Source organism: Rhamphochromis sp. 'chilingali' (assembly GCF_963969265.1).
Source record: "Rhamphochromis sp. 'chilingali' genome assembly, chromosome: 3".
Lineage (NCBI taxonomy): Eukaryota > Metazoa > Chordata > Actinopteri > Cichliformes > Cichlidae > Rhamphochromis > Rhamphochromis sp. 'chilingali'.
The window spans coordinates 7,424,107-7,451,785 of record NC_137931.1 but is presented as its reverse complement, the minus strand read 5'-3'; the positions used below and the strand labels follow the sequence as shown (position 1 = coordinate 7,451,785).

Genomic DNA, 27,679 nt, shown 5'->3' with positions numbered 1-27,679 from the left:
TGGGAAGGGCAAGATGAAGGACACACTTGGAGGAGGTACATGCAAGAGCACATGTCAGCTTGTAGTTGAGTGTAAAGCTGAAATCCACTTCGCCTAGAGCTGGATTTACCCAGGAAAGACAGTTTTGTTTCCTATTCTGCGCCACACACATTGTGTTTATATGAAGCTCTACACATGTGCTGCACAAGGACTCCTCGTTTTTCTGTTTGTACTTCTGCATTTGGATCCTCGCTTCTCTCTTCCTGCCTTGTGTATACTCTCCTTGTCTCTTTGCCTTTACTTGCCAATTTTCACTTATTTTTATTTCTCACAGTTCAAGTTCAGGTGTATCAGTAAAATGCATCTGTCATTGGGCTCGCACATCTCACTATGTCCACGCTCTTTTTTCCCCCCTCTTAATTTAACACAGTAGTCGGAAACAATCAAAACCAGCCTGCTGCTGGTCTCTTGCACAGACTTGGACTCCTCTTCTACCTCAACAATAGCCTGACTATTGTAAAAGCTTCCAGATTGTCGCGCCGCACACTCGCCCCTCTCTCTCGCGCTCTCCCTGGCCTTTATCCGTCCAGCTTGATTGTTATTGAACTTGAAATATGACTTAATTAGCTGGAGTATTGCACTGTTCAATCTGATTGCAGCTCTCAAATGTTATTTTACTCCAATGGCAGCATTAGGAAAAGGGCAAATTATAAACATATGACCTCAATTTACCACAGCAATGAAAGTGTGCACAACAACAGCTAGCACGACAAATGCTGGAAGCCGGCCCCGTCCTTCCAGTGGCCGTAAATATTTAATTTAGCTGCTGCATTGTTTGAAGAGCAAGTTGTTTTTGGCATTGGGTAGCAAACAGCTGGATATACGGTGACCTCTGGAAATCACATATTTGTTGTGGGAACATTTATTTTTTCTAAATTCATACATGATCCTCATTGTATTGTTTCATGGCCTTGCATTTAAAAGCCTAGATGTTGTTATTTTACATGAGTGCAGCAGTTTGCCTTAAGAAACGTGTTTGTTTAAGGTAAAAAAAATTAATTACATCATTTGATAAAACGGTGAATATCCTTTTGGAAAAATCCATGTAGTCTTTATTGAATCGAAATGCACACGATGGTAAATTGGCCAGCCAAGCAGCAGCCTTTCCTGTTTAACCCATTAACACCTAGTGTATCATTTGATACATACAGTTTTTGTGTGTTTTTGAGACGTCGACATCATCAGTGTGGTTTATTTTTCCACCATGAAGAACCAAAATAAGATGCACAATCAATTTTTAGCAGTCGATTACCAAAGATGCCAGATGTAGCAAATATGATACCAATTAAAACTAAAATATTCAAATTAATATTGGTTTTTTTTTGTTTAATTTGTCAAAAAAGTTAAATAAACACTCCATTTTCCAAAAAATTGAATTTTATTTCGAGTTTCAGGTTTTAAAGAGGGCTTAAAATTCGTTTTTTGTAAGAATTGTTTCCTAGAGATGCTTTCAATGTAACAGTTCAGCACATTAATCGAGTCACTGAGCGCGACACAGTGGGAATGCTCCTTAACTCACCACATAATACTGTCATGATATGTTACCCACGATAACGCATGATATCAAAATTAGTGTAACTTAGATAGAAATGCACCTAAAAAGGTGTAAAACTGTAATTATGGATTCATTCACGTCATTGTGCTTTGAGTGTGTGTGTGTGTGTGTGTGTATTATTATTCAAATTTAATAGTCCAGTTATTCATTTAAGTAGGCGCTGATTTATTTCCCTCCTCTGTTTGCCAATCCCCCTGTGAATTTCTCTTTTTTCCCCCCTAAAGGTTCATTAATTTCCATTCATTTTACTGTAGACTCATTCATTTGATAAGCACCACCGTAGGGAGTTGTAAAATAGTGACTCCGTTAAGTCAGATTGGCAGGGGAATCTATTAAGCACCTGCATGTATATATTTCCACCAATTGCTGTGAAATTGGTGGAGCACATATTTTGTACCATTATTTGACAAAAAATAGTCACGATTTAGCATACGGTGGTCAGAATATCCGATTTTCTCTTTATAGCTGTCATGGTGAGAGATATTCAAGGTATTATTGTGATATTTAGAGTAAATCTGGGGGGAAATACCAATTATGCTATTGGTTAATTTAATTTCTAACTTTATTCTCATACACTTATTGCATATTAGAAGTGCATGGCCCATGCAAGGTCTCTAACTGTGCAATAGCATACAAACAGAACAATTATGCAGGTATTTTAGTAATTATTTGAGCATTATAGTCGCCACAGTGAGTCTTTTTTTGTGCGTACAGTAAGCCGGGCCCGCTCTACAAGCCGGTTGTGATTTGATTTGAATCTCAGGGACTGCTGTGAAATCGACTTTGTAATGAAATTGCTTCCTGATTTCTGTTTCACTGTCAAATAGTCCAAACTGATTTGGACGTTTGCCAGTTTTTTTGATGGGTGGGGGGGTTAAAACAGAACTCCCATCGAATTAAACAAAGTGTCAAAAAAGACACACCGTCTTAAGGTTAAAGATGTTCTGGGCTCGGATGCGGTTTCTCCTCTTTTTCATCACCGTGCTCACAAAGCCCCATTCGCGTCTTGTCTCCCTGATTGCTAAATAAGCCAAGACAAATGGCAGTGCCCTTCAGACCTTCCTCAGTAGCGCTTGACTGCTCGTCTTGTCTGTATTCAGCAGACGGCAGTGAAGTCTTTGCCCAGGACTTAGCCTCGGGGGCCGTGCTGCTGACAGACCGCGGAAAGACTAACACTAGGCTGCTCTTATGTTTTCTCTCAACGTCGCCGCCATATCTGCAGAACAAGACAGGTTAGCCTGGTCAGGAGTTTCAGATGTCCTTATCAGAAAAAGGATATTTATCTTCCACTTTTGGACTGTAATAAAACCTTTGCCTACAATATTATTTTTATCTCGAAGTAAAAGCTAGAGCTCCCTCCTCACCATTCCCCAAAGTGATATTTTTACAAGTTTCTCAGCCTTGGAAAGTTGCTGAGGGCGTTTGTTCTTGTGTGTACAGCTTGAACTGCTTGAGCTCAGACCCGGTCTTGTTTTCATGAAGGATTAGACATGTTATGGTTTTATCCAGCACGACTTAATCAGGAGGTCAGGGTTGTGTGCAACGCTCCCCGTTTCACTCCCAAGTGACATTCGGTCTGCACTGAAATGTGGATTTGTGTTTATACACAGATTCATGCAACTCCATCAGCTTGAGCGTTCATCACACCAGTCACCGGGTGTGTCATTGCTCAACTCCGCTGCCGGCCCTGCCGGGCACTGACACACGCCGTCTGTTTCGTGTCCCGTCAGTCACTCAGTCAGGATCAATGTGGAGCTGTCGCTATCAGCACGTCTCCTGCCGCCACCGCACGCAAACACCCCTCAACCCATTTAAGGGACATGAAAGTCGACGCTTCTGATCTGCTGTTTACAAATCCCACGTACGGCATCGTACAGTATATCCTCTCCCCCGCTCCTCTGTTTGCGGCGCAGAAGAAATCCGACAGTGACGCAAGCCAATTAGCTCCGTCCGTTCCGCTCTCATCCTATCGCGGAGCAGCAGAATGTGCGGGGTGGAAAAGGTAGTCACTGGTGGGCTGTGCTCTGCAAAACCAAAGTCTCGGTGTCAAACTGAAGGAGCTCGACGCTTGATGATTTCTGATGGATTACTGCTCTTATAAGTGCGCCTGTCTTCCTCCTCCTTGTTCCTCGAGCCTTTGCTCTTCCAATTTTAGTTTCCCGATGAGCCTTTTCTCCTCAGATTGTCCTCAAATGTCCTTTCTTTGTTCTGTTTTGCTTCACTTAGCTTTCTATGGTTGAGTATCTCTTTCCCAGTTCATTTCTCTCTGTCCTTGAGTGAACTATTGATTTAACTAAGCAACACTGGATAAAATTAGCTTCAGAGTCCTCGATGGATTCACTCGAGTTTCTAATTTTCTATTATCAAGTGTGCTAATGACTAGTCCAAGAAACCTCCTGCCAGTTAAACAGAGGCAGGGCGTGTTATTCCTTTACTCTGAGGTTTCTGTGGACTGTTATTTTTTTCTGTTCCTGCTCTGGTATGAATGGTTGTCACTGCCCATCTGTTTATTTGAAAGAAACCAGGAAAGTAAGGCCGACCATCGGTGCGAAATAATAGTAATGTGGAGCACTGAAACAGGCCACAACAGTGCCGCAGTGACTTTAAACACCAAGTGACCTTAAGATCAGCAGGAAGGGAAAGGAATCTTGAATAGGCTGTACTTGTCAGCCGTGTTGGTAGGCATATCAAAATCCCTCTGACATGTTTGTGTGGGTGCCTCACAGCAGTGACTCTAAGCTGTGATGGGGTAAATCGGAGGTGCATTACCTAATCCCACCGTTGGGTTAATGCACTGCAGGTGGATTTCTTTGATCCAGCATCTCATCTGGCATTTAAGGGCTGCTAGCTGCGCTGATACAGAAAGGAGTCTGCAAGACAGTATTTATTAATGTTAGTATTCCCTTTTGTAAAATATGCGTAAGGCCATATATTTTGCACACAGGATATCTCTTGTGGATAAGCATTATCACTCCCTCTATTCATCTCTTTATCTTTCCATAAATAATGTATGCAAAACCACAAATCACTTTCTTTGCACACTTGACAGGCGTGGAACTCGCAGCTATCGCTTACTAATCAGGGCTGCCTTAAATACACGTTCCTAGGGAATGTAAAGCCTTGCAGAGTATATTCTCCCTGCTGTATACTTTGAGCAAAGGTTGGCTGAATTAAAATGAGAGAGTGCAACCGTGCATAGCTGAGGGCTCGCATTATTATTAAATCCTTTATTTAAACAGGTAATCTCATTGAAATCAGGGTGTCCTGTTTTTAAAGGAGACCTTTGCAAAGATAACATGAGAATGGACATTTTGAAATTTAGGAAAATCTTATTCAGGAGTGATGCTCATGCATAAAATCCTCAAATAAAATAAGAGAATGTAGTTTTCAAACTTTTGTATTTAATCCTATTTGTATGCAGCAAAGTATCTGAACCCAGTTGTAGAGTAAATAAGAGGTGCAGCTAGTGTTAGAACTTCCTGTGACTCGGCATTGTAAGTACTACATTTAAATCTTAACAAGGCAGCAGAGGTAATTGGGTAATTTTTAATAAACAAACATCAAGCAGCACTGCTCCCTTATGTTTGTTTAAGAGGACCATCTCAAATTTTTATATAAGATACAGTGGTTGGTAATAAAATGCAGCACCCTGTAGTAAATGGAATAAAGAATATTCAAGGTGGAGGAGGAAGCATATGTATAAATAGCATTACCATCAAGAAAGCACTCAGATTTCTGGAGTGTGTTCCACATGGGTCTTAAAAGTGAGTAAATAATTCTGAATTATTTATAATAATCAATAGTTTTTATTTTATGACCATGAAGATTTCAAAGGAGGCAGGATACTCTTAGGTCACCTGGTGAATAGCATCCCCTTATGTTTCTTTACCAGAGGCCAGAGAACAAGCGTACTGTTTTGATAGGTGAAATGCAGATGCTGGAAAGAGGATAGTACCTCAAATAACCATTTATTAAAGCCAAGGTATGCAGAAGAGCATCTCCACATTTCTGGATGCACAACACGTGCAACGACTACACCAGGTGTCACTCACAGCTAGACAGCTTCAGGCTGATATGAAGGCGACCATATTTCAATTTACCATTTGTTACAATCAAAGTATGCAGAAGAGCGTCTTTGCATCCGACCTTGAAGCAGGTGGGCTACAGCAGCAGAAGACCGCACTGAATGTCACTCTTGTCAGCTAAGAATGGGAAACTCCAGTTCACACAGGCTCACCAAATCGTCTCAAACTGGTTTCTTGAACATGGCGGTGTGGTCACAAATGGCCTCGGCAGTCACCAGATCTCAGATCACAGGCCAGGAACATGGTGGATGTGCAACCACAAATCTGCAGCAACTGTGTAATGACCAAAATCTCTGACGGAAAACCTTTTGAAAGCATCTTTGAGATCTGTCAGGAAGATTCTGATGGAATCATTTAATAGATTGTTTATCTAGTCAAGCATAACATTTCCAGTGGCATAGCATAAGCTGCTAAATCAAATGCTTTGCATAGGTTGTGAGGGGCTATGCGACGCACACATAACGCAGCTGTTATTGTGCTGTGACTTAATCAAAAGCCCAACTGCTCTGATTAAAACTGTTTGGAAATTTACCAGGGACTTATGGATTTTTACTAGGCAGGAGAATTTTGATATGGGTTTCGAATATTTGCATTTCTGGTAATGGTACGTTTATGTAAGGGAGGTACATGCAAATCTTTTGCAATTTTACCTGATGCAAGTTGTGCACTGTGATTAATTCAAAGCTGCAGTGAAGGAAAGAAAATCAGTCCTTGTATTTGCTTTGAGCTTTAGTTGTGAGTGGTGAGTAGAACAACCTGGAATTTACTGTGTGTGTGTGTGTGTGTGTGTGTGTGTGTGTGTGTGTGTGTGTGTGTGTGTGGCATTAGTATTTGGATATGTTGGCCTCGTCATTTTGTTTTTTGTGTGTGTTCTTATGGTGACAAATGTACTCGGTCCCAGATATAAATACCAGCATGGTTCTTAAAGCTACACGCTATTACATTAAAATACTGCTAACAACAACCAGTGAATCACCCTCCATAGAGGAAAAAGCAGTCCTAAAATGACAGCTATTTCATTTTTCTTGTCATAATTCAGAATTGTGCTCAATTTGCTTCCGGTAAGTCTCCGGTCGCCCTACATATAAAAAGCTGCCAAGTACTTTTTACCGTTGTTGGAAATGAGCTTTCTCGCAGCAGAAGCAGCTTCCTGTACTTGGTACTGAGGCACAATTCTAATTTACAACTTTGCCATGGAAGCAAACAGACGCGGACGCTATCACTGTCGGCAGCTGGCGGGAAAACAAATTAACTTTTTTCCCTCCATTTCTCCCCTCCATTCAGCACGATGGGCAGCTTTTCCTGAAATGATGCGCAGGTTTATTGGTGTTGATGCGAGCTGTCAGTCAAATATCAGAGGGACGGGAAATTGACAGTGGAGATGATGAGGAAATCCTCATGCATATATATCAGCTGATAAAGGGGGCAGTCGCGACGCGCCTCCGCCGTTCCTTCCCGCCGTCCTCCTCGCTCCCTTTTTCTGTCGCTACAACGCTTCCCCTTGACTCGCCTTCCCCTTGAAATCTCCCCTTCTCTTCTCACACGAAAAGCTTTTTATGTTTCTTGTTTTTCATAGCCCGGCTACACCTGCCTCCAACCAGAGCGTTTTGGCTCAGAGCCGCTCTCTCTCCCTCTCTTATTTACAGCTCTGGTGTTGGGCGGGTAGGGGAGGGGTGAGGCGAGGATGCCGACTCACTCCTTTGCAGCTTGACCGTGAAGGAGCTCCAGTGGAGCAGTTGAGGAATTAATTACTTTATTTACAGGCTTCTGAACAACTTGTTTACCTCCAGATTTTCCCTGGGAAGTTTGGAGGCCACCGGGTGTATACTCTTTTATTCAGATAAGGTTTTTTTATTATTATTGTTCATTAGTATGTTACACCCTATGTTACATAAGAAGCAATCTTCAGAGAACTAATTACTCTATAATGTTCTCTGCAGTTCTGCCAGCCAATAGAGTTGCTGTCACTGTTTTCAAATAGCTGTGTTCTCATTAGGGGCGAAGCCCTATTTTTCTTTTTTCTTTCTTTCGACTGGTAAAGTCTGAGTGAGTCATCCGGCTCAGGAACACAATACCTACATTTGTCCTGAGAAATATTGGCCACACGGTAATTACAAAATGAGACAGTGAGACGAGGCTTCCATTTGCGTTGATCGCTTTCACGATCCATCAGTCCCCGTCGAGTTATGACATTTGAATTGACCCCGAGGGACGGGCCTTTCGAAGCACAGACGCATTCGTATCATCCAGACGGCTCAGCGGCATCTCACCAGCCAGCTGCCCATCACTCACCGGCCAATTAAAGGTCTCAACGAGGCCACAGGAAACAGTCACGACCAATTAGCATGTGATCTTACCAACTCCTGGATGTACATGTGCTCAAAGCATCGGGCGCCAGGAAGTGATTACACCTCCACTGGCAGTTATGTCCTCTCCAGCCATGCCATGTGTGATGGATGGACTTCCTCTGTCATTTAATGTGCTAATGACAGACATATTCAAGAACACACAAGCGCACAAGTATTCCTCTTTACTTGAGGGTTTCCTTATTCCCCTCTACCGTGTATCTCCCACTAAAATACACTCAGAGCACGACCTCTGCTTTGCACACCAAGAAGGTTAAGTGTTTCTTGTATGAGGATGTGTGAAGGGCCGGAGGAGCCAGTAGTCTAACCTTTCTCAGTCTGCCAGTGGCTCTCATGTGGAGTCACGGTGACCTAGCCTTTTTTTTGCTTCCAAGCCTGCAGCTGGAAAATGTGAAGAATTTCTATGATTCACAAAGTTCACAGGTGGTTTCCAGGAGTATTAAAACAGATTTTTCACTTTCATCCAGGTTTAAAGCATCCGGAACTTTTCAAAATGAGTTTAAATCTATGTATGTGTGTGTTCTTCTGTTGCCTAGGCCAGTAAAAGCCAGGTTTCAGACCACTGGCCAAATCAGGCCAAATAGAGTACTTTTGTAGATTTTCATCTAAATCTATCATCCTGTCAGAAACTTTGTCTTCTTTACCTACTATGGTGAACCTGAAACCTAAGACATACTGTTTGCTTTTGCAGTTTTAAACGTTTGAAACATTCCTAAGAGATTCTGGTCCATGTTGACATCATAGCATCACACAGTTGCAGGGGTGGTCTTCTTCTGCTGTAGCGTGTCTGCTACAAGGTATGATGCATTCAGAGGTGCTCTTCTGCGTACCTTGGTTGCAATGAGTGGCTATTTGAGTTACATTTTCGATTTAAGTCACTTAAATCACCTTTCTTCCCCATTCTGATGCTCAGTTTGAACCACAACATCCACAGTTATGATTTTAAAAATGACTCTACCTGTTAAAATAATCCACAGAACTTTAAACCAAAAACATGAAAGGAAAATAACCAAGTGATATGGTTAGTTCTTATTTGTAGTTTGTGTGAACTGACCATCTAAACCAGTGATTCTAGTCAGATTAAGTGCAGTATTATGCAAACCAAGCAAGATAAAGGCTTTGTGATCGTGTATGCTAATGTGCCTAGCTTTCATTATCTTAATCTGTTTATATCTCATTGCATGTGTGCGTGCATCCATGCATGCGTGTGTGTGATGTGTGCAACCAGGGCTGGACTGGGACAAAAAATCGGCCCGGGCATTTTGACTAGAGACCGGCCCACCAGGATAAAGATTGAAAATGTGACGTCATTCAGGGGCAAAACCGCAAAGGATTCTGGGAACTTGTGGCAAGAGGTACTAGCGCACGCAGGCTTTCAATTGAACTCAGTTACACAGCGATAAAAAGAAACCCAAAAAATGGCAAGAAGCTGTTGTATTATTAACTGCAATAGCTGGTCGCATGACAGCCACGGGAAGCCGACGGGTAAAGAGATCTTTTTTTTTTTTACGTCGTTGAAGAGAAATTTTTTAAGCCATGTTTCCGAAGTAAGAGCCGACGGATGGTCTGGATATACCAAATATAACGTCTCAGAACACTCCAGCTCACATGTTAGTCTGCTCCAAGCATTCCCACAAAGGTCAGAGTTTTGTAGTAGTTAATACGTCATTTTTCTTAACATAATTGGTGATATAGGTTACAAGGAAGTCTGGCGCTGAACAGAAATTGTCGCGCTATGCTCCTTTATTTATTGTGCATAAATAGTGAATTGTCCTGACACAATATTGCGTTTCGCTTCTGTTATTATGGTACATTGACAAAAACATATACTTTTATTCACAGGATAAAACAGGGTTTTTGTATCACTAATTGTCCAGTGCGATTAAAACATACAATATTATTGTCACTGCTACATTTCTGTAATGCTACCAGAAATTATTTCCACTACTAATTAATTAACATTGAGCTCAAAGGTTATATTAATAAACGGTTAAGGAATGTGTATTTATGACGACGATTTGTGAGACTGGTAAACTTATGATACGTACGATGGTCTTTACTTTCTACACGGTGCATTTCAAGGTCCTGCACCCATCCGTCGGTAAACTGTACCTGGGCTTGTTGCAGTGACCTGAAGTTACTAAACTTCATGAGTGTGTGCACTCACTCCAAGAACCGTGTAATTATAAATATGAGCGTGGTGAAAGTTGGGCAGCACGCTGACGTCTTTTGTCCACTCTGTGTGCTCCTAAGGGTCTGACCCTTTCACTCCTTTGATTTTTTCCTCGTATTTTTCTTTGTCTTTTCGTCGAGTCTGTCTTTGTACGGACCGGCATTGTTCTCCTTTTGTTTTGTACATTCCTTTTTTGTGCGGCAAAGAAAAAACAAGAAGGTATTGGAACCGGAGAATGAACGTTTTGCGGTACTGCAAACGCTTGCATTTGATGCGGTACTTGGATTGTTTTGCCACGAGTTCCCGGCATGCAATGCGCGAAAATCACGTGATTGCTAAACAAGGGGGAGGGTGCATCCAGCCTCCTCGGCTGTAATTGGTCCAGCCCAGAGTCGATCATGACCAATTGGCCAATCCAACACCTTTCATTATATATACCCTTCCTAAAAAAAAAAAAATCCATCGGCCCATAAAAACAAAAAATCGCCAGCGGCCCACCGGCCAGTCCAGCTATGTGTGCAACAAAGAGTGGAGAGGTCAGTGCACTGGCTGAATGTACTGCCCAGACAATGGCCGAGTATGAAAAGGAGGCATATAGCCCAGTGGTCTTGTTAAATATGAATGGTTTCCCTGACAGAAGTGGGGAGCGAAATAAAAGACAAATTGCTGGGGGGGACAGATTTTATGTGGAATTGCTAAAATATGCCACATATCAGAAGGCAAACAATTAAAGGGACGCCCATATTTCACCAGGCAGCCCCTGGACGGCGCAGCACTCCAGCACTTTACACTCCATCTCCTCTGTTTGCTCTCCCTTCATCCTTTTCCCTTTTACTTTTGCTTGCATCCCTTCTCACTCTTTTTTTTCTTTCTTTTCTTCTTCTTCTTCATCTTTTTCTTGGACAACCCTTCCTTTCTCAGTCCTTTCCTATTTCCTTCTATCCTAGCACCTTCTTCCCGCCCTCTCTTCATCACTTATTGTCTGACTGAAGCATCAGTGCTTGAAGGACCGGCCAGGCGTTGATTAAGACAAGCTTTCCATATGCTTTCTGCTCCCTTGAGAGCAACTTGCTGTGCGTTCATACCTGCCTGCCTCGAGCCTCTCTCCTTTAGGTGTTAAATTACTCTCATTTGAAGAGGAAATTTGGCGGCTCCTCCTCCTCTTGCGTTACAGCTTGTTGACGACACCGTAGTTTCTTTGACATTGCGAAGTAGCAAAACGTTCTCATGCAAGAGTCAGTTTACTGGCTTGCTTTTGGTCCGTAAGTCCTACTGAGCTTTTATTCTCCTTTGCTACATGCTGTGCCCTTCCTCACTCCATGATCTTTGAATTATCTTCTGCTGTGATGCTCAGCTAAAGTACTTTAAAGAACTGAATATTAAGATAGCTTATACCCTCTACTTGTATCTTCCTCCCTACATTATTAATGCCTTCTAAATGAAGCTGTTTTAACTACGATTAGCACTTGGGTGGATCTAGCTACAGATTCATCCCAGTCCTATCGGCGCTTGTATCCGGCATCAATGGAAGCTGATTTGGGCCAAATTGCTGGTGTACTGTGCAGGGCATATGGAGGGAAAGTCAGATAAATAGATTGAATTATGCCCGGTGGGGAAAGCTCATGGCCTGCTGGCTGTTTTCATTATCGAGCAAAGGTGGGACTCTCTTCAGAGAGGCCTGGATTGGCTGGCCTAGCTGTCTGCCAAAAGCCAGCTTCCAGCGGCCTGACGTGACCTCGTCGTTGGGCGGCAGTCCACTTGTAGCCCGATCCTCACTTCCACAAGGAAACCACACCAATTTTAAAGAGCACTTGTTGTCTATTTTTTGCCCTCAGTGCTATTCTGTCTATTGGAAGCCTGAAATATTTTCCGACGGGTCTCACTGTTGAGCAGTGCCACTTCGCCAGAACAGGAGAAGAAGGCACCGTGTTACATCACGGCTCTGTTAATCTCCTCCCCCCCTCTTCCCATCTCTCCTGTTTCTCTCTCTCCGTCTGCTTCTCAGTTTGTTTCTCTTTCACTCGCCTCATATCTTTCCCCTCCTTTACTTTCTTTACTGAAAACTCCACTGAGATATGTGCACTCTTCTCCAAATACATACAGAGCAATCTAATTACTGCGATAACATTTCTGCTTGGCTGATTAACTGTTCTCCCTGTGCCTCTGAACGCAGCTGCATTCCCTCTATATATTCCTAAGCTCCTTATTCCTCCCCAGCCGAGCTGCACTTTCACAGGAGCTTTGGCTAACACATCCATCCCTCGTCTTCTCTTTCACTTTTTCTCATCTTTCTCTCTTTCTTCTCTGCCTCCTTCTTGTTCGCTTATTCTCCCAGGCAGATGGGCTATTTAGCCGGCTCTCACTTTTTCTGGTTTGCTCATTTAATTCCTCTTTTCTTACTTACTCATTGTTTTTTTTTTTTCCCTGCCTTTCTCTTGCTTTCTTTTCTCTTTTTATCCACTCTGCTTCTTTATACCTTGCTCTTATTCTCCAGGGCGAATAGGATTTGGCCAGTTTTCTCACTTGCTCTGAGCTATCTGCAGCCTCGTTATTGAAAAGGACATAACAAGCCTGTTGCAAGAAATCATTATTTTTTGTGGTAACACGCTACGAGTCAACACAGACTAGAAAACAATGCATGCTATGCATGTGATGGTTTTACCATCACGTATAAGTGGCATTGTTCACATGCTCGCCTGTTTACAGAAGGATTTTAATAGTGTACCAGCCAGATGGCAGATCACTCCACAACACAGGATTATTGTTATGTGTTAACAAAATCTTTTTTCAGTCAGAAATCTTTGAGGATATTCAGACGTTAAGGTTAAAGTATGGAAGCAGTTATCGTAGAGATACACACTATGAAGAAGAACAGGGATGAGCACATGTTTACAGGACATAAGTTGCCTCATTCTGAAGTTTGTCCTCTGACAAAAAGTCTTTTCTACCCTTTATTCTTCCTTCCATGTAGCATAGCGCAGTAATATATCCTTTACTTCCCTCCAAGACAGATAAAAGAAGCCCGACTAGCCTTGGCGCCTCAATTGATGCAGTATCAAATATAATGTCAAATAAGTCCTCCCCTGTAAAGGCTCCTCCAACCTTTTTTCACCTCAAAGACAGACAGAACTAATGCAAAGAGCCTCAATCAGCTGATCTCAGTGTCAGACGACATCAGCTGATGGCTCCGCTGAGACCCTTACAATCATCCAATCGATGTATCTCAGATAGGACTCCATTTAACAAGCCGCTTTGCAACCCACCTTCACCCCATAAACGTTGCACTGACAAAGATTTTCAGTCTCAGAATGTGCAAAGCCAACAGTCCAGAGGTGCCATAGTTACATACTAACATATGTTGGTAGAGACAAAAATGCATCGCATCAGGTTTAGCGTCTTATTATTTGCTGCTAGTATTATTTAGGGTCAGTTTTAAGCCTGTGCCTCTCTTGTGTCCTGATATTTCCGTTGGCATGTTTGTGACTTCTGCTTGAGGTCTCCAGCTTGATGTTTTTGGGCTGTTCCAATCTCGACTTCAAACTGGAGAGAATGCGGTTCTTGTGTTCAGGCTTCTAAGGAGCAGGACTTATTTCAATGAGGCCTCTGTTACGCAGTCATAGAGATCAGTCGGTGACCCTGTAGCAACCCTCAGTCACTAGAGAAAAATGTGCATTCCCCAGCCGGTTGGTGAGTGGTTGCTGGCTTTTGCAAGTTGAAGTTGGTTGTGGAGAGGGAGCTTCACCAAGGACATCAAATTTTATTAGATTTGCTCTCCGAGCTGTAGTGAATCTTAAAAAAAGTGCGACGCAAGCTGTAAAAGGAAATAGTTTCATTTTAAGCTAAAAGTTTCACCTTTTGAAACATGTTAGTTTCAGCGGTAAGGGACAACTTTTAACACCTTTTCAAGGGAAATATTCTCCGTTTTCATTTGCATCACACTCTTCATAGTCATGCAACCACTCAGCAGGTAGTTGGCAAGTGTTTGCAGAAAAGCTGCCGTCTTCTTTCTTTAACTATGGGTGTTTGCTAGAAGCCAAAGCAATCGCAATGAGGTTATCAGTGCAATATTGTATACTTTCTTATGATAGATGTTATCTTGCAACAGCCAGCAACGTCCTGCAGCTACTCGCCAACCAGTTGGGGAAAACTCATTTTTTCCCTAACAACCAGCGGTTACCAGGGGCCCGTGCGACCAGATCCTAAGAAAAAGGATTTGCTGAAGTTGAAGCAAAAAGTATTATTTGTCGAGCTATAATGATTAAACTTGTTCATTTATTTACTTGACTTTACCAGACTTGAATTTTTAATGTTTAACTTTACTCGTTTTACCCATTTTGTTCTGTTCCAGTGGGTTCTTTCATTATCAGAATGTTTCCATTTGCTTTTATCGCTGTAAATCTTGATTGTTTGTTTTTAAAGTTTTATACAGATATTGTATTAGTAGTTTTTCTTCCTTTCTTCTGGACTCATTTAGTTGTTTTTATCTTCCTTGCTCCTCTTCTCTCTTTAATCTGTTTCCTCTGTAGACAGAATGCTAAACCACCTTTGTCGCAGTGATGAGCCGCAGCGCTCTGCCGTTGTGTGTGTGATGCTTTAGCGTGTCTCTGTGTGAGCGTGTGCGCGCGCGCTTCAACTCAAATGTGGAATGGCAAGGTGTTCACAAGTATCATCAAGCCTGCAAGCGTGTGAGCACACACACGTAATGTGCACATGCACAAGCGTCAATTAAATCCTTGTCCTCCTTGTGAAAACATGGCTTCCTCCACACGGGCCCACACACACACCCACGGTGCTAGCAGACAGCATTCTCACATCCCTCGTTATGCCTGCTGATAACCAACCACCCACTGGCTCCCTGTTGCACCACGTTAGGAAAGCTTATTAAGATTACACACAACTGCACACCATCAGAGTTGTTGTCACAATTGCAGAGAACAAAGAAGCCTTAATGCTGAGAATGGAAGTAAAGAGATGATTTTATTTAAACGGAAAACGTTAAGATCTAAAGCTGCTCTAAATGAGATTTCTAGTTTGTTGCAGTAATTTGAGATAGATGTTAAAGAAATCCTATATAACGATTTATCCGATGGAGCAAGCTCTTTTTGCTCCCTTTGGCCCTTTTCCTCCATCCTAGAGCTTTAATTGCACAGGTCAGGTTGGTGACATCACCACCCAGGATAGCTGTGATCCTAGTGTTACATATAGAGCCTCATTAGAGGATGGCTAACTGAGCTCTTACGCCTCTTCCCCCTCTCTTCCACAGTAATGAGAATGACAGTTGCTGTAGTAATTACAGTCACTATAGTTTCTTACCAGCTGAGATTCTGGCGCACCTAGCTGACTGCTTTTGGTCCGAATTAGGGTGTCAGTTTTGCAAAGTGCACTAGTCATCATCTGTTATGCCTGACTAAGGTTTTTCACATGAAATTTAGGGAAACCATAAGAAGAAGTAAAAAGAGGAAAGTTTTTGGTGCATAAATATACAATTATTTATAGGATTTCCAAATAACAAAAGGAAAATCAGCCAATATTCCCCAAAGTTATTTGCCTGTCTGTCTTCACACACGTTTTAAACATGATGGCAGCCCTCCCTTTGCAGCTATAACAGCTTTAACTCTTCTGGTTTCCACAAGGCTTAGGAGTGTTTATGGGAATCTTTGGCGATTCCTAGAGAAATGCATTTGTGAGGTCAGACACTGATGTTGGAGGTGAAGGCCTGACTCACAGTCTCTGCTCTAATTCATCCCAAAGCTGTTCTATCGGGTTAAGGTCAGGACTCCGTGCAGGCCAGTCAAGTTCTTCCACACCAAATGTGCTCATCCATGTCTTTACAGACCTCGCTTTGTGTACTGGTGTGCAGTCATGTCGGAACAGGAAGGGGCCATCCCCAAACTGTTCCCACAAAGTTGGGAGCATGAACTTGTCCAGTATGTCTTGCTGAACCATGAGTTAATTTCACTGCAGCGTTTGTCCAAATTAGGATGCTGCAAAGTGGAGAAGAAGAAGAAAAAAAGAGGAAAGGCCTTTGTGAAGCATTAGCTGTTTGTCAAAGAAAACCAACTTTTTAAGACAAACATTTCAAAATTACTCCATGACAAATATACCGTACTTTATATATAGTGACAAACAGGCAACATCATCTCCTCTCACCGTCCCAGGCCTGCCAAGGTGATCCCAGGGCGGCTGTGGGAGCGGCGGGTTAATAATGACAACGACATCCTAATAATGGTTCCCAGTAACTCCTGTGTCAGTGGGGAGTGTATTAAATGGGACACCAGAGCAGCCTGACTCACAAGGACCCCCTACTTTTCTCTAATGAGAGTTTGATGGAGTGGTTGTGTAGGTAGATAATGCTAAGTTAATGAGATGTCCTATTCCATGAGACTGTTTGCAGTTCCCTGCAGAGTTACTGTGTGTTCGTTACCTCTGTTGATGTATATGCTGTCTTCTTTAGTGTGTGCAGCCGCTTACCTGTTTTTTGTGAACAATCTGTTTATTTCTAGTTTACTGCTGTGTGTGTGTGTGTGTGTGTGTGTGTGTGTGTGTGTGTGTGTGTGTGTCTCTGTGTCTGTGTTATTTGTGCTCATAGAGCTTTTCTTTTTTTTTTTTTTGTAGGTTCTTTGTCTTTAAATGTGCTGGTGCATTTTCACATTTTTATCCAGCTTCATTCTCGCACGCAACAGGAAATTAACTGTCACATTTCAGAACCAGTGACAGAGCAAAACCGGCGCTATACAGAGGAAGCTTAAAAAAACAAACCACAACAAAAAAAGAAAGTAATTAAAAAACAGAGAGAGAGAAAAGAGAAGCAGACATTAGTTTCATAGCAATAGGGAAACGATGGGGGGATGTTTGGTGATGAACAACGCATAAGGTGATGGGAAAGGTAGACGTCTCTAATTGGGAGTCCCACCCCTGTTCTGTGCCACCCTCTTTCTTTTTCTTTCCATCTTTTCTCAGACAATACAGTGAGAAGAAGAAGCTTTCCTAATTAATGCAGATATAATGATGGGTCCAACTGAGGACCTCTGCCCCCTCAGAATGTTGATTAAGGCGCTGTGTGTGTGTGTGTGTGTGTGTGTGTGTGTGTGTGTGTGTGTGTGTGTGTGTGTGTGTGAAGGCGGGCTGGGAGGGGTGGGGGTGTGAATCTAGCAAACAGCTCGGCCGACTAAACCTGGGATTTTGGATAATCATATATTTATGTGTAATATAATTATATGTCCACTGATGCATAGAAGATGAACAGCGCTGATATTTCTTTTCTGACGATGCTGATTTTTATATGGTTATCGCTGAGGTAATTGCTAGTCTGCTTTTGGCTCCTGCATAATGTGGGAGTGCTTAGAAAATCAAAATCAAAATAGTTCCAAGTAAAAAAAAAATAAAAAATCTGTAGGGTAGAAAAAAGATGCTGCAGCAGCGCCCACACTGTTTCTGTGGCAAGTGATCTCTAGGAAGAGAGGTGGAAAAACATTACAGCAGCAGGGGCTTAGCATCCGCGATATCGCCGAAAGAAAAATAAAACACGGATGTTGCAGATGACAGATTTTAAACTTCCCAAAACAGCTCAAAGATCAGTGTGAAACTCTGCCAGTGTTGCTTAAAGGGGAACGCTAGATATTTTGCACATCAGGCTCAGTTTACCCGCCACGGCTCCAGCTGCTCTGCCTCTGAATACTGCAGTGTAATGCCTTCCATGACTTTTGTCGAGTCAAGGAGATAATGGGCTCTGCCCTACAGATCCTTCATAGCCACACAAGTGTTTCCACTTATTCTGGTCGATTAGACCCCTGCTCCGCTTAGGCTGAATAGAACAACACTGAAGTTGCACGAGGTCACTCCTTTTCTTGACCTAATATAAATGACAAACATGGAATTTGTTCCAAGCTACAGGTGTGACAAATTACTGGTCCTTGAGAAGAGGTCGAGTCAGCCAAAAATCACTATTACAGATGGTGCTGAGTTTCACAGATGAAAGCAGTTTACCAAGCAGTAGTAAAACAATCCTACGTAAATTAATTCACTTCACTTCACCTCAGGTTTATTTATGTAGTGCCAAATCCCAACAACTGTTGCTTCAAGGTCCTTTACACTGCAAGTTAAAGACCCTGCAGCATTCAGTAGCTGTGAGCAACAACTAGGTGATGGTGAGAAGGAAAAACTCCCTTTTAATAGGAAGAAACCTCCACCAGAACCAGGTTTAGGGAGTTGCGGTCTTCTGGTGTGATCCGTTAAGGCAAAGGTGTCAAACTCCAGGCCTCGAGGGCCGGTATCCTGCAGGTTTTAGATGTGTCCTTGATCCAACACAGCTGATTTAAATGGCTAAATGACCTCCTCCACATGTCTTGAAGTTCTCCAGAAGCCTGGTAACGAACTAATCATTTGATTCAGGTGTGTTGACCCAGGGTGATATCTAAAACCTGCAGGACACCAGCCCTCGAGGCCTGGAGTTCAACACCCCTGGGTTAAGGTGTGAGGGGAAAGAGGAAAGAATAAAGGATGTGTATGTAGATAAAACATAGAATGTGGGAGAAGGAAAAACCCCTGGGGAGTGAAAAGAGGTGAGTCACAGGAAGTTCTGAGCCTGTAGCAGCATAATTATGGGATGTTCAGGGTCACCTGATCCAGACCCAACTGTAAGCTTTATCAAAAAACTGAATATTTAGTTAATTAAGTTTAATCTTAGTACTCTTTTATTAGTTTTATACAAGGTCCAATCTGAAATTCTGCACTTAAACAAATGCAAATCCTACTTGATTAAATGTGGCCGCTGGCACTTGTGCTATTTTTAAGATTAGTCCCGTTCGGACCACATGTACATTCACATCTCCACTGAGAGCTGGATCAACCCCAGTGTGTCAGAGTGGCTACATTTTACCTTGAATTTCATGCTATACATGAGGAAGGTTGTCCCTCAGTTGCATCAGTATGTTACAGCACAAGTCAGTGTTGACAGTCTGACTCTGGGGAGTTGAAACGCTCATTTGGATCACTCCTCAGTATAGTGCACCATTGAAGGCCCAGTAGGATGTGTTTGCTACTGATTGGATCACTAAATTTTAACAGAGCTAATGTGAGAGTCCTGTCCAGAGACTGAATTAGTGGTGAAGGCAGGTTACGTGGACAAAAGCTGCAATATTCTGATTAAAGAGTGGCATGTTTATGTGCTAGGAATTAGCATAGCAGTGCTTATCGAGGCCATCTGTGTGTGCTGTAGGAAACCGGCTTTATGGCTGTTTAGAATGATAAAGCTCATAAAAAACAAAAAAATGTTACACGAGCACAAAGAAATATCAATCGAGTTGAGTTTAAATGTCATGTTAAAGTAGGTAATCCTATGAGTTTACGACCTCGTGAGTACAAACTGTGCATATCAAAAGAAAATGATTTGATTTGGCGTCTCTATTTTCATCTTTCACAGTAAAACTCGAGCAATGTGAATATCTGACCTGCTTTTGGCAGCAGTCACCCACACAGGTACAAGTGAAGCGGGTAGATTAGCTAAAAAACAACTCTAATTGGTTTGCAGGATGGTGCCAGGCCAATGTGGCATCCCTGTCCAGGTTTCCACTTGGCCAGGCCAGCGGGTTACCATTCAGGCCACGTATCTGCCTGTAGCAGTAATGAGAAGTGCCTCACTGTTAATGAGATAAACACAGACATTAGATTGGCTCAGCGGGAGCTCAGAGGGAAGGAGAGGGTGAGAGAGAAAAAGAGAAGCGGGTTGGCGGGTGAGGCGGAGGCGGCGAGAGAAAGAGAGCGAAAAAGAGCGAGGGAGAGGGTGGCGGGCTCGGCGAGAACGACGATGTGAAAGAGAGGTGGAAGAATATGAAATATTTAGAGCAAAAGGCTCAGTTAATTTCTTGAAATCGCGAAGACGAGATTCATTGTAAGTCGAAGAGAGGTGGCGACGAGTATGTTCTGCCTGCGAAAACGAGAGAATAAGACTGCAGAATGATAATGATGATGATGGTCGTAATGGCAGAGTTGATAAGGAAAGGATAACACACTGCTGCGGTGTAACAGCTATTTTATTGAACAAAATGTTAAAATATTCATACTCCATATGCTACATGACAGCTCTCACACACACACACACACACACACACACACACACACACACACACACACACACACACACACACACACGTACACAAAGTGAGGATTGTCAGTTCCTGCTGTGACATTATAACCGTATCTATCATTAAGCAGTCTTTTTCCAGGCACAGCCGCTAATGAACGCACAGGAGTTACAATGAGTTTGTCTAGCAGATTTGGAAAGCTGATGCAAAGTGAAGAGTGTGTGTGTGTGTGGTGTTTTCATGTTGTGTGAGCCTCTCCGCCTCTTTCATCAACTCGTGCATGCTCTGTTGACTGAGTGAAGTGTGTTGTTTCATCATTAAAGTCTCCAAAAGGATACTAAAGCCCATAAACCGTCCTTTCAGAATAAGAGCACCACGGTTTTATCTGCCTGAGGCTTTAAGATGATCAAATTCACCCTCTTGTCGTTTCCAGGTTTGGCAAGAAGAAGGAAGACAAGAGCAAAGATGCAGCAAAAGCTTCAAAGAGCAAACTGGAGGCACTGAGTGAGGAGGAGCTGGACAGGATCCCTGATGACAGAGATGGGTATGAATCACAAAAAACCCCAACAACAACCAAAAAATTGACATTCTGTGTGTTGTTGTTTTATTATTATTTCACAGTCGAGGGTGTGATAACAGAGCGGCTTACAACATGTACAGTAGAATAATAATAGACCAGCATTTGTCACAGTAGTAAAGTGCTGCGATTGGCATCTTACCTGACAGCTCTGATGTGCCCACCTGCTCCTCCATAACAACTGCTCAGCCGAATGTCTGTCACAGAAGAAGAATCACAGGGAAAATGTGTAAAACGTGTATTTTTGCTGCGCCTGTGCTCCTGTGTAACGCCTCTCCTCCTTGCTTACAGCTTCGACCCGCGTTACGCCGAGGTCCAATCCGGCCCCGCCACCCCTGACCCGTCCTCCCTCCCTGACGTGGAGGACGATGACAGCGACCCAAACTACGCTCGCATCAACAACTTCCGCCAGCCGCCCTCGCCGCAGTCGTACATCAGCCGTACGCCCTCCCCCGCAGTACCAGCCGGGGTGTCCGGCCCGCAGCAGGCGCCCTTCGAGGACATCGACGGGCTCTACGCCAAGGTGAACAAGTCCAGAGCTCCGCCTGCTTCACAGACCCAGCAGCAGAATCAGGCAGACAGGTGAGAGAGGGACACGGTGGAAAAGTGCTAGATTTAAATAAAATGTTCTCTTAATTTGAGCTCGCAAGTACGATATTACACATCTCTGTGTTTTAAATGCATGTTTGGCATTTGCACCTGTGCTTCTGCACCGAGTTGCGATTTCAGTGTACAGGTGGAGTCACACAAGGTCACTGGCCATGGTTTGATTGGCGTAAGTGAGAGAATATTTACACAAATCTACATTCACGATCTGCTAAACTGAGACATGCATAAAACATGAAGGCATGGTTACACAGTAACAGCATGCATTTCATTCTCTGTTGTCTTTTCTATAGATTTGACCTTTCATAATCTTTAAAACGTATGCAATATCATTTTTCTGTGACTGTTAGGACAGCTGGCTACAATCAATTGATACGTCACCTTTTACTGCCACGGATGGTTTCAACATATTTTCCTTCTAAAATGTTTGCTAAGAGTTAAATGGGTGTCGAGATTATGCTTCTCTTGCTCCCAGCCACGCTCTTATCTGTTTGGGAACTTGCTGGTTAGCGTCTGGGGAGCAGCTGCCAGTATTTTGGGGGCTTCTGTGAAGCCAATGGACACCTGGGTCAAGATTTCAGTTTTCCCCCCACTGGCAGCTGTTTTTAGTAACACTTTATAATACGACAAAGGGCGTAATTCCTCGGTAATTCAGTGTACACAATGTAATTATATTTACTTACAAATTCTTAAAAGGTAGATACACTAGAATAAAGCAAAAAAAAGTCACATGTTTACAGGAAACAAAAAAATGATGATAATTCAAGTAGTGATTAATTAATTTGAAGTAGTGCCTAAATTCTGGGTTTTCTACCAGAAAAGATTTCTTGGTAATTTTCCATAAAAACAGCTATTTTCCAGGAAAGTAATAATAATAATAATGGATTACATTTATATAGCGCTTTTCGGGGCCCTCAAAGCGCGTTACAATTCCACTATTCATTCACTCACATTCACACACTGGTGGAGGCAGCTACATTGTAGCCACAGCTGCCCTGGGGCGCACTGACAGAAGCGAGCCTGCCATATCGCGCCATCGGCCCCTCTGGCCATCACCAGTAGGCGGTAGGTGAAGTGTCTTGTCCAAGGACACAACAAGCGAGACTGTCTGAGCCGGGGCTCGAACCGGCAACCTTCCGATTACAAGGCGAACTCCCAACTCTTGAGCCACGATCGCCCGTCGGTATCACATTTATATTGATAAAATGGAATAATTGAATATCCATCATACACATCAACATAACAAATATTAAACAAATATGTTTTTTAAAACCCTGAAACCTAAAAAAAAAAAACCCTCAGTGACCTTCATTCACCCCATATTACACCACTTGCCTAAAAAAGTACAGCATATAATGTAAGATGGGACAATATCTTTTGTTTTTCTGCTAAATTACTTAGTTATTTTCAGTGTAATCATTTCTTTTTTCATGCCCTTAGTTGTTGGCTTTATTTTAAAGTGTTACACTGTTTCCGTATTCCTGTTTTCAGCTGCTGCGCTAAAAGGAGGCAAATAATGCCACATGGTTCATCTCCCTTCTAATCCTATCCCTTGCTTCCTCTGCTCCGGCTTTTCCTCAGCCAACGCTAGCACAGTTTCCACTGGTACCCTCCAGCTCAACAGCATCGATCGCAGTCATTGTTAACCCAGACCCCAACTAATACAGTATAGCAATCTTACTCATGATCCACATGTTTTGTAAAGATTTAATGCCGGATGCTCTTCGTGACTCTACCCTCTCCATTTATCTGGGCTTGGAATTTGCACTAGGAGTACACTGGCTTGGGAACCAGAAAGCTTATGGTACCAAAAATCATGTCTCTTGTCTAAAAATTCAACATTATTCATATTTAGAAAGATTACATGCCTAGTGACGCGCACAAACACAGGGTCCAGGTGCAGCGGTACACTTCCCTGAAAGCATAAGGTTGCCTCTTCTGAGCCCTCTATTCAATTTAATGTTATTTCAATTTCAAGTCACCAGCTGTATCCTTGTCTGTTCATGCTTGGCACTAAAATCATGCAATCTGGATCGGACACCTCTTGACATACATGCAAAACAAATACAACCAGAATTACTAGAGACAGTTTGAGGAGGCCATGGGTGCCATATGATGAATACTGTGATAATTCAAACACTACGTGTTTTTTCTTTCTTTCTTTTAACCATGTGAGGTTGACACCAGTAATGCACTGTACTTCTACTTGAAGCGTTAACTATAGGTCATTATAACAGCTTGAACATTTGATCTACAGTCTCTTGAGATCACCAAAAGCAAGTCAATCTCTATAGACTCGCATGTTAAAATGTCCAACTTTACAGTGGAAAAAAAGGCATGCTTACAAAAACTGTTTAAACTTGATGAATGCTTAAAGTCAGATTTATGTGGACACGAGGCGGCTGTAGCTGGTAGCTGTCTGCTGGGGCTTCACCTCTGTTAATTTGAGTCGCTGCACTGGACTTCTTGACGACGTGCCGTTTTTTCGGGGGGATTTTTAATGCAATTGTCTGGCATATAATATGGCTAACTCTGCTTTTAATTTTATTACCAGGCCATCCAAGAAGTTAGTGCTCCCATACAGCCTATGGATGCACCTTGCATTAGCTACCACTCAACATTCTTATCCAATTGTGGTCAGATTTGGCACCAAAAATCCAAATTGGCTTGCCAAAATGCTAACACCGAGCCTTCAGAGTCGGGCTTCACAAACCAATGGCTCACGTCTCATTAGGTCTATCTAATGTCTATCTCATACACTTCTACATGAGTTCAGTCAAGTTTGCCCATTAAAACCTGCCTGTCTGAGATGCTAAGCGTCACTCTAAGCTCACAGTCATTGAATTTTATATTATTGCAGTGCTGGAGCTTGGTTTATGTGCCAATCCAATTGATATCCTAAAACATTTTATTTTTCCAACATGAATGGATCTATATCTATGCGCAAAAATAGGAATTGTGCAAGTCGCAGTGTTTTGAGAGGCATTTAAAGTAGTTTAATAATAAAATGTACTTTAATTTGAGTAAAATGTGTCCTTTGCTGTAATATTTGGATGTCAGAGCCCCTCATTGTTTGTCTAACAAAGGGCCCATGCTTTCAGAAATGCACTGCTTATCAATGTTGTCATTCGTTCCATATTATATATTATTACCGCTGCAGTTTTGAGAACCGTAACTTTCAGCTGCTTTTTGTATTTGAGAGAGGAAAAAAAGGAGAAACTCTAAAGAGGATTCTAATGCAAATTTATCATTTCCCGTATGAAATAATACAGGCCATATTAAAAACTTCCCTCAACTTAAACTCTCTGACAGAAAATTACGATTGACTTGCAAATCAAAAACTAAGCCCCAGACACCCAATCTCATCCAGGGAAGAAAAAAAGAGAGAGAAAGAGAAAGGGATTGGACATGGAAGGGGAGACAGATGGGAAATGGGAAGATGGGACAGACGGAGGGAGAGAGAGACGAGAAAAAGCAGGGAAAGAGGGGAGAAAACGACGGAGCCAAAGTGGAGAGAAAAACACGCCGGGCAGAGTAAATTCGAGAGAGAAGAAGTGACAGAGGAGAGGACGCAGACAAAAGAGGAGGAGGGATAATTAGCCACAGTCTAGCAGCCTGACAGATCTGTTAGACCACTTTAGCTCTTATCCACTAGTGGTGGGTACTTCATTACCAGCCTGTTTTCTCCCTCTACTCTTTCTCCCTCAGTTTCTCTCACACTCGGTGTGTCACATATCCATTCTCGCTTCTCTGTTTTGCTCCTAATGTATATTAGACTTTAGCATTAACATGATGGATGAGAGGAGTCTTCTTTGGCTTGTTAACTCTGCGTGAGAAGGTGTCTGTAGAGACAAAGGGATACAAATAAATGTCTAATAATGTAGTTAGAGGACAGCCATACTGCACATGTTCATAATAATTCAATTAATTCATCTCCATCCTACAAGGTAAACCCCTCGTTCATTTTTTCGCCTTATTTATTGTATTAGTGATCAGTAATAATGAGACAATGTTGGCAAGCTGTCGTATGTCATTGTACTATTAGGAAGTCAATCAGGATATCAAAATAAAGAATGAACTTAATAACAAGTACGGGATGAGGACTACTGGAAGTCTGGCTGCTACTCGTCTGCCCGCTGTCATAGTGCTTCATTTTTCTCATTTATGTGACAAATAGTGACCAACAATGGCCGTTCCAGGCAATAAGGAGGATGGGAGCGGGAATGACATGCGACACAGGTCGATGGCCATCATTAATTTACCCTATGAAATGTAAATCATCTGCAGATACATTCACTCTTTGCTCCTGTTTGAGTAACTGCAGGGCTGCATGTCAAAGTTGAAGCTACAGTATATTTAAAGCTATCTATGATACTTTGTGTGTGATGACACCCTCATCACGTTGACATCAGTGCATGATTAGAACTGCGATAAAAACTTTTAGCGTGAAATGCCCGCTTCCACTTCAGTATGTGTCACAGGGGTTATCTGATTAATTTTTTAAAGTCGCTCCTTTATGGGGGGAAAAGGGCTCGGTTTGTTTGTTTTACACACGGGACCAATAAGGAGTGTTTCCTTATTTTAACCCAGACATCACACAGAACTTACAGTAAAAACAACAGACTGACTTCTCAAAAATCACAAAACACCAGCCTTGTTTTACAAAGCCCTGGTACAGAAGCTATTACAGCCTCAAATGTTTATATAATGCAACTTTATGGTTACGTCTCTACTGTCATGATGACCGTCTGTCATCCAAGAGTGCAAAGACGGCTCACTCTCCGGGCTTTTAAGGGAACAGTATTGTTCTTTTTAAAAGTACTTTAAGAAGTTCACAGTGCAGTAAAAAGCAAGTGCGAAGTGCAGGCTTTTGTTATTAGCTCTGTTGAAACCCATATTTTTTTAGTTAAATGAATCTAATAACTTTTATTTCATTGTTTAATACGTTTAGAAAAAAAAAACGTTTCGTGAAAAATATCCAGTGAAAACTTTTTGATCACCAGTTTATTTTGTTTCCCCCCCCAAAAAACTTGGATATGTTCAAATGTTTTTATGTTGCATGGTTTTTACTGATAAATCATTGAGTTGACCTTAAGACCATGGTTGATGTAAGCTAAATGTTACTGGATTGTTATCATGACCTCAGATCTACAAACTTTTATCAGAATCCATTCAAAACTTTTTGAGCTACTGTGTTTACAAACACGCGAACACATCATGATTAAACATGCAACTATTTTGCTGGTAATAACTGAATGGTAAATGGCCTTTATTTGTATAGCGCTTTACTAGCCCCTAAGGACCCCAAAGCGCTTTACACATCCAGTCATCCACCCATTCACACACACATTCACACACTGGTGATGGCAGCTACATTGTAGCCACAGCTGCCCTGGGGCGCACTGACAGAGGCGAGGCTGCCGGACACTGGCGCCACCTGACCACCACCAGTAAGCAACGGGTGAAGTGTCTTGCCCAAGGACACAACGACCGGGGCTCGAACCGGCAACCTTCCGATTACAAGGCGAACTCCCAACTCTTGAGCCACGATCGCCCTAGTTATTATTCAGTAATAACTGAAATGAGTAAAGAAAATCAACAGCCTATTTATGTAAGATAATTCATAATTTTATTGAGGGGGTTATGTTGGTTGGGTCTGATTATTGGGAGGGGGGCATAATCCCCCTGGAAATCACGCCCCTGCGCGAATGCCACCAAAAACATAACCTCCTTTGGGAAGGTTATCAATCGAATCTGAACTATGACAAAACTAGTAGCTATAGAGAGATCTAGCTGTTTGTTTTCAGGTTATCACATACCTGCAGCAACAGACAGTAGAAAGATTCGCAAACGTTTCCAAAGCCTATGAAAGTAGCGGTACGGAGACGAGATCAATAAGGATCTAACAGCTAATAACAAATGTGTCCGTCACTTAAGATGTGTCATTCATAATCTACAGGTTAATAATTAAACCATACCTTGTTACTGAATTCCATGAAAGCGTGAATAGATGCCTCCCCCTTAACTCCTAATAGGATGTGGCAGCTTTAATTAGCAAAGCAACTATCAATACACAGCTGCCGGGGTGAGATTGTGTGTCACATCAAGTGTTTTGTGTCTCTTCCGTGAGTGTTGTGGTAATGTTGAATGAAACAGGGACGAGCTTTAAAGTAAACGTGACCCACGTCTGGATGAA

The 27,679-nt window shown here is 42.4% G+C and overlaps 1 protein-coding gene across 4 annotated transcripts in view; it reads left to right on the top strand.

The window, feature by feature from the left end:
- pard3ba (par-3 family cell polarity regulator beta a) overlaps positions 1 to 27,679 on the top strand; it is a 207,335-nt gene that overhangs the window by 126,152 nt on the left and 53,504 nt on the right. For all 4 annotated transcript variants that reach the window (XR_013971013.1, XR_013971014.1, XM_080877580.1 and 1 more), the window contains exons 20-21: positions 20,734 to 20,844; positions 21,169 to 21,459. Coding sequence is in view for 2 of the 4 variants with exons in the window: in XM_080877580.1 (XP_080733706.1) it covers positions 20,734 to 20,844; positions 21,169 to 21,459 (402 nt within the window). In the remaining 2 variants the exon portion in view is untranslated. The remainder of the gene's footprint in view (positions 1 to 20,733; positions 20,845 to 21,168; positions 21,460 to 27,679) is intronic.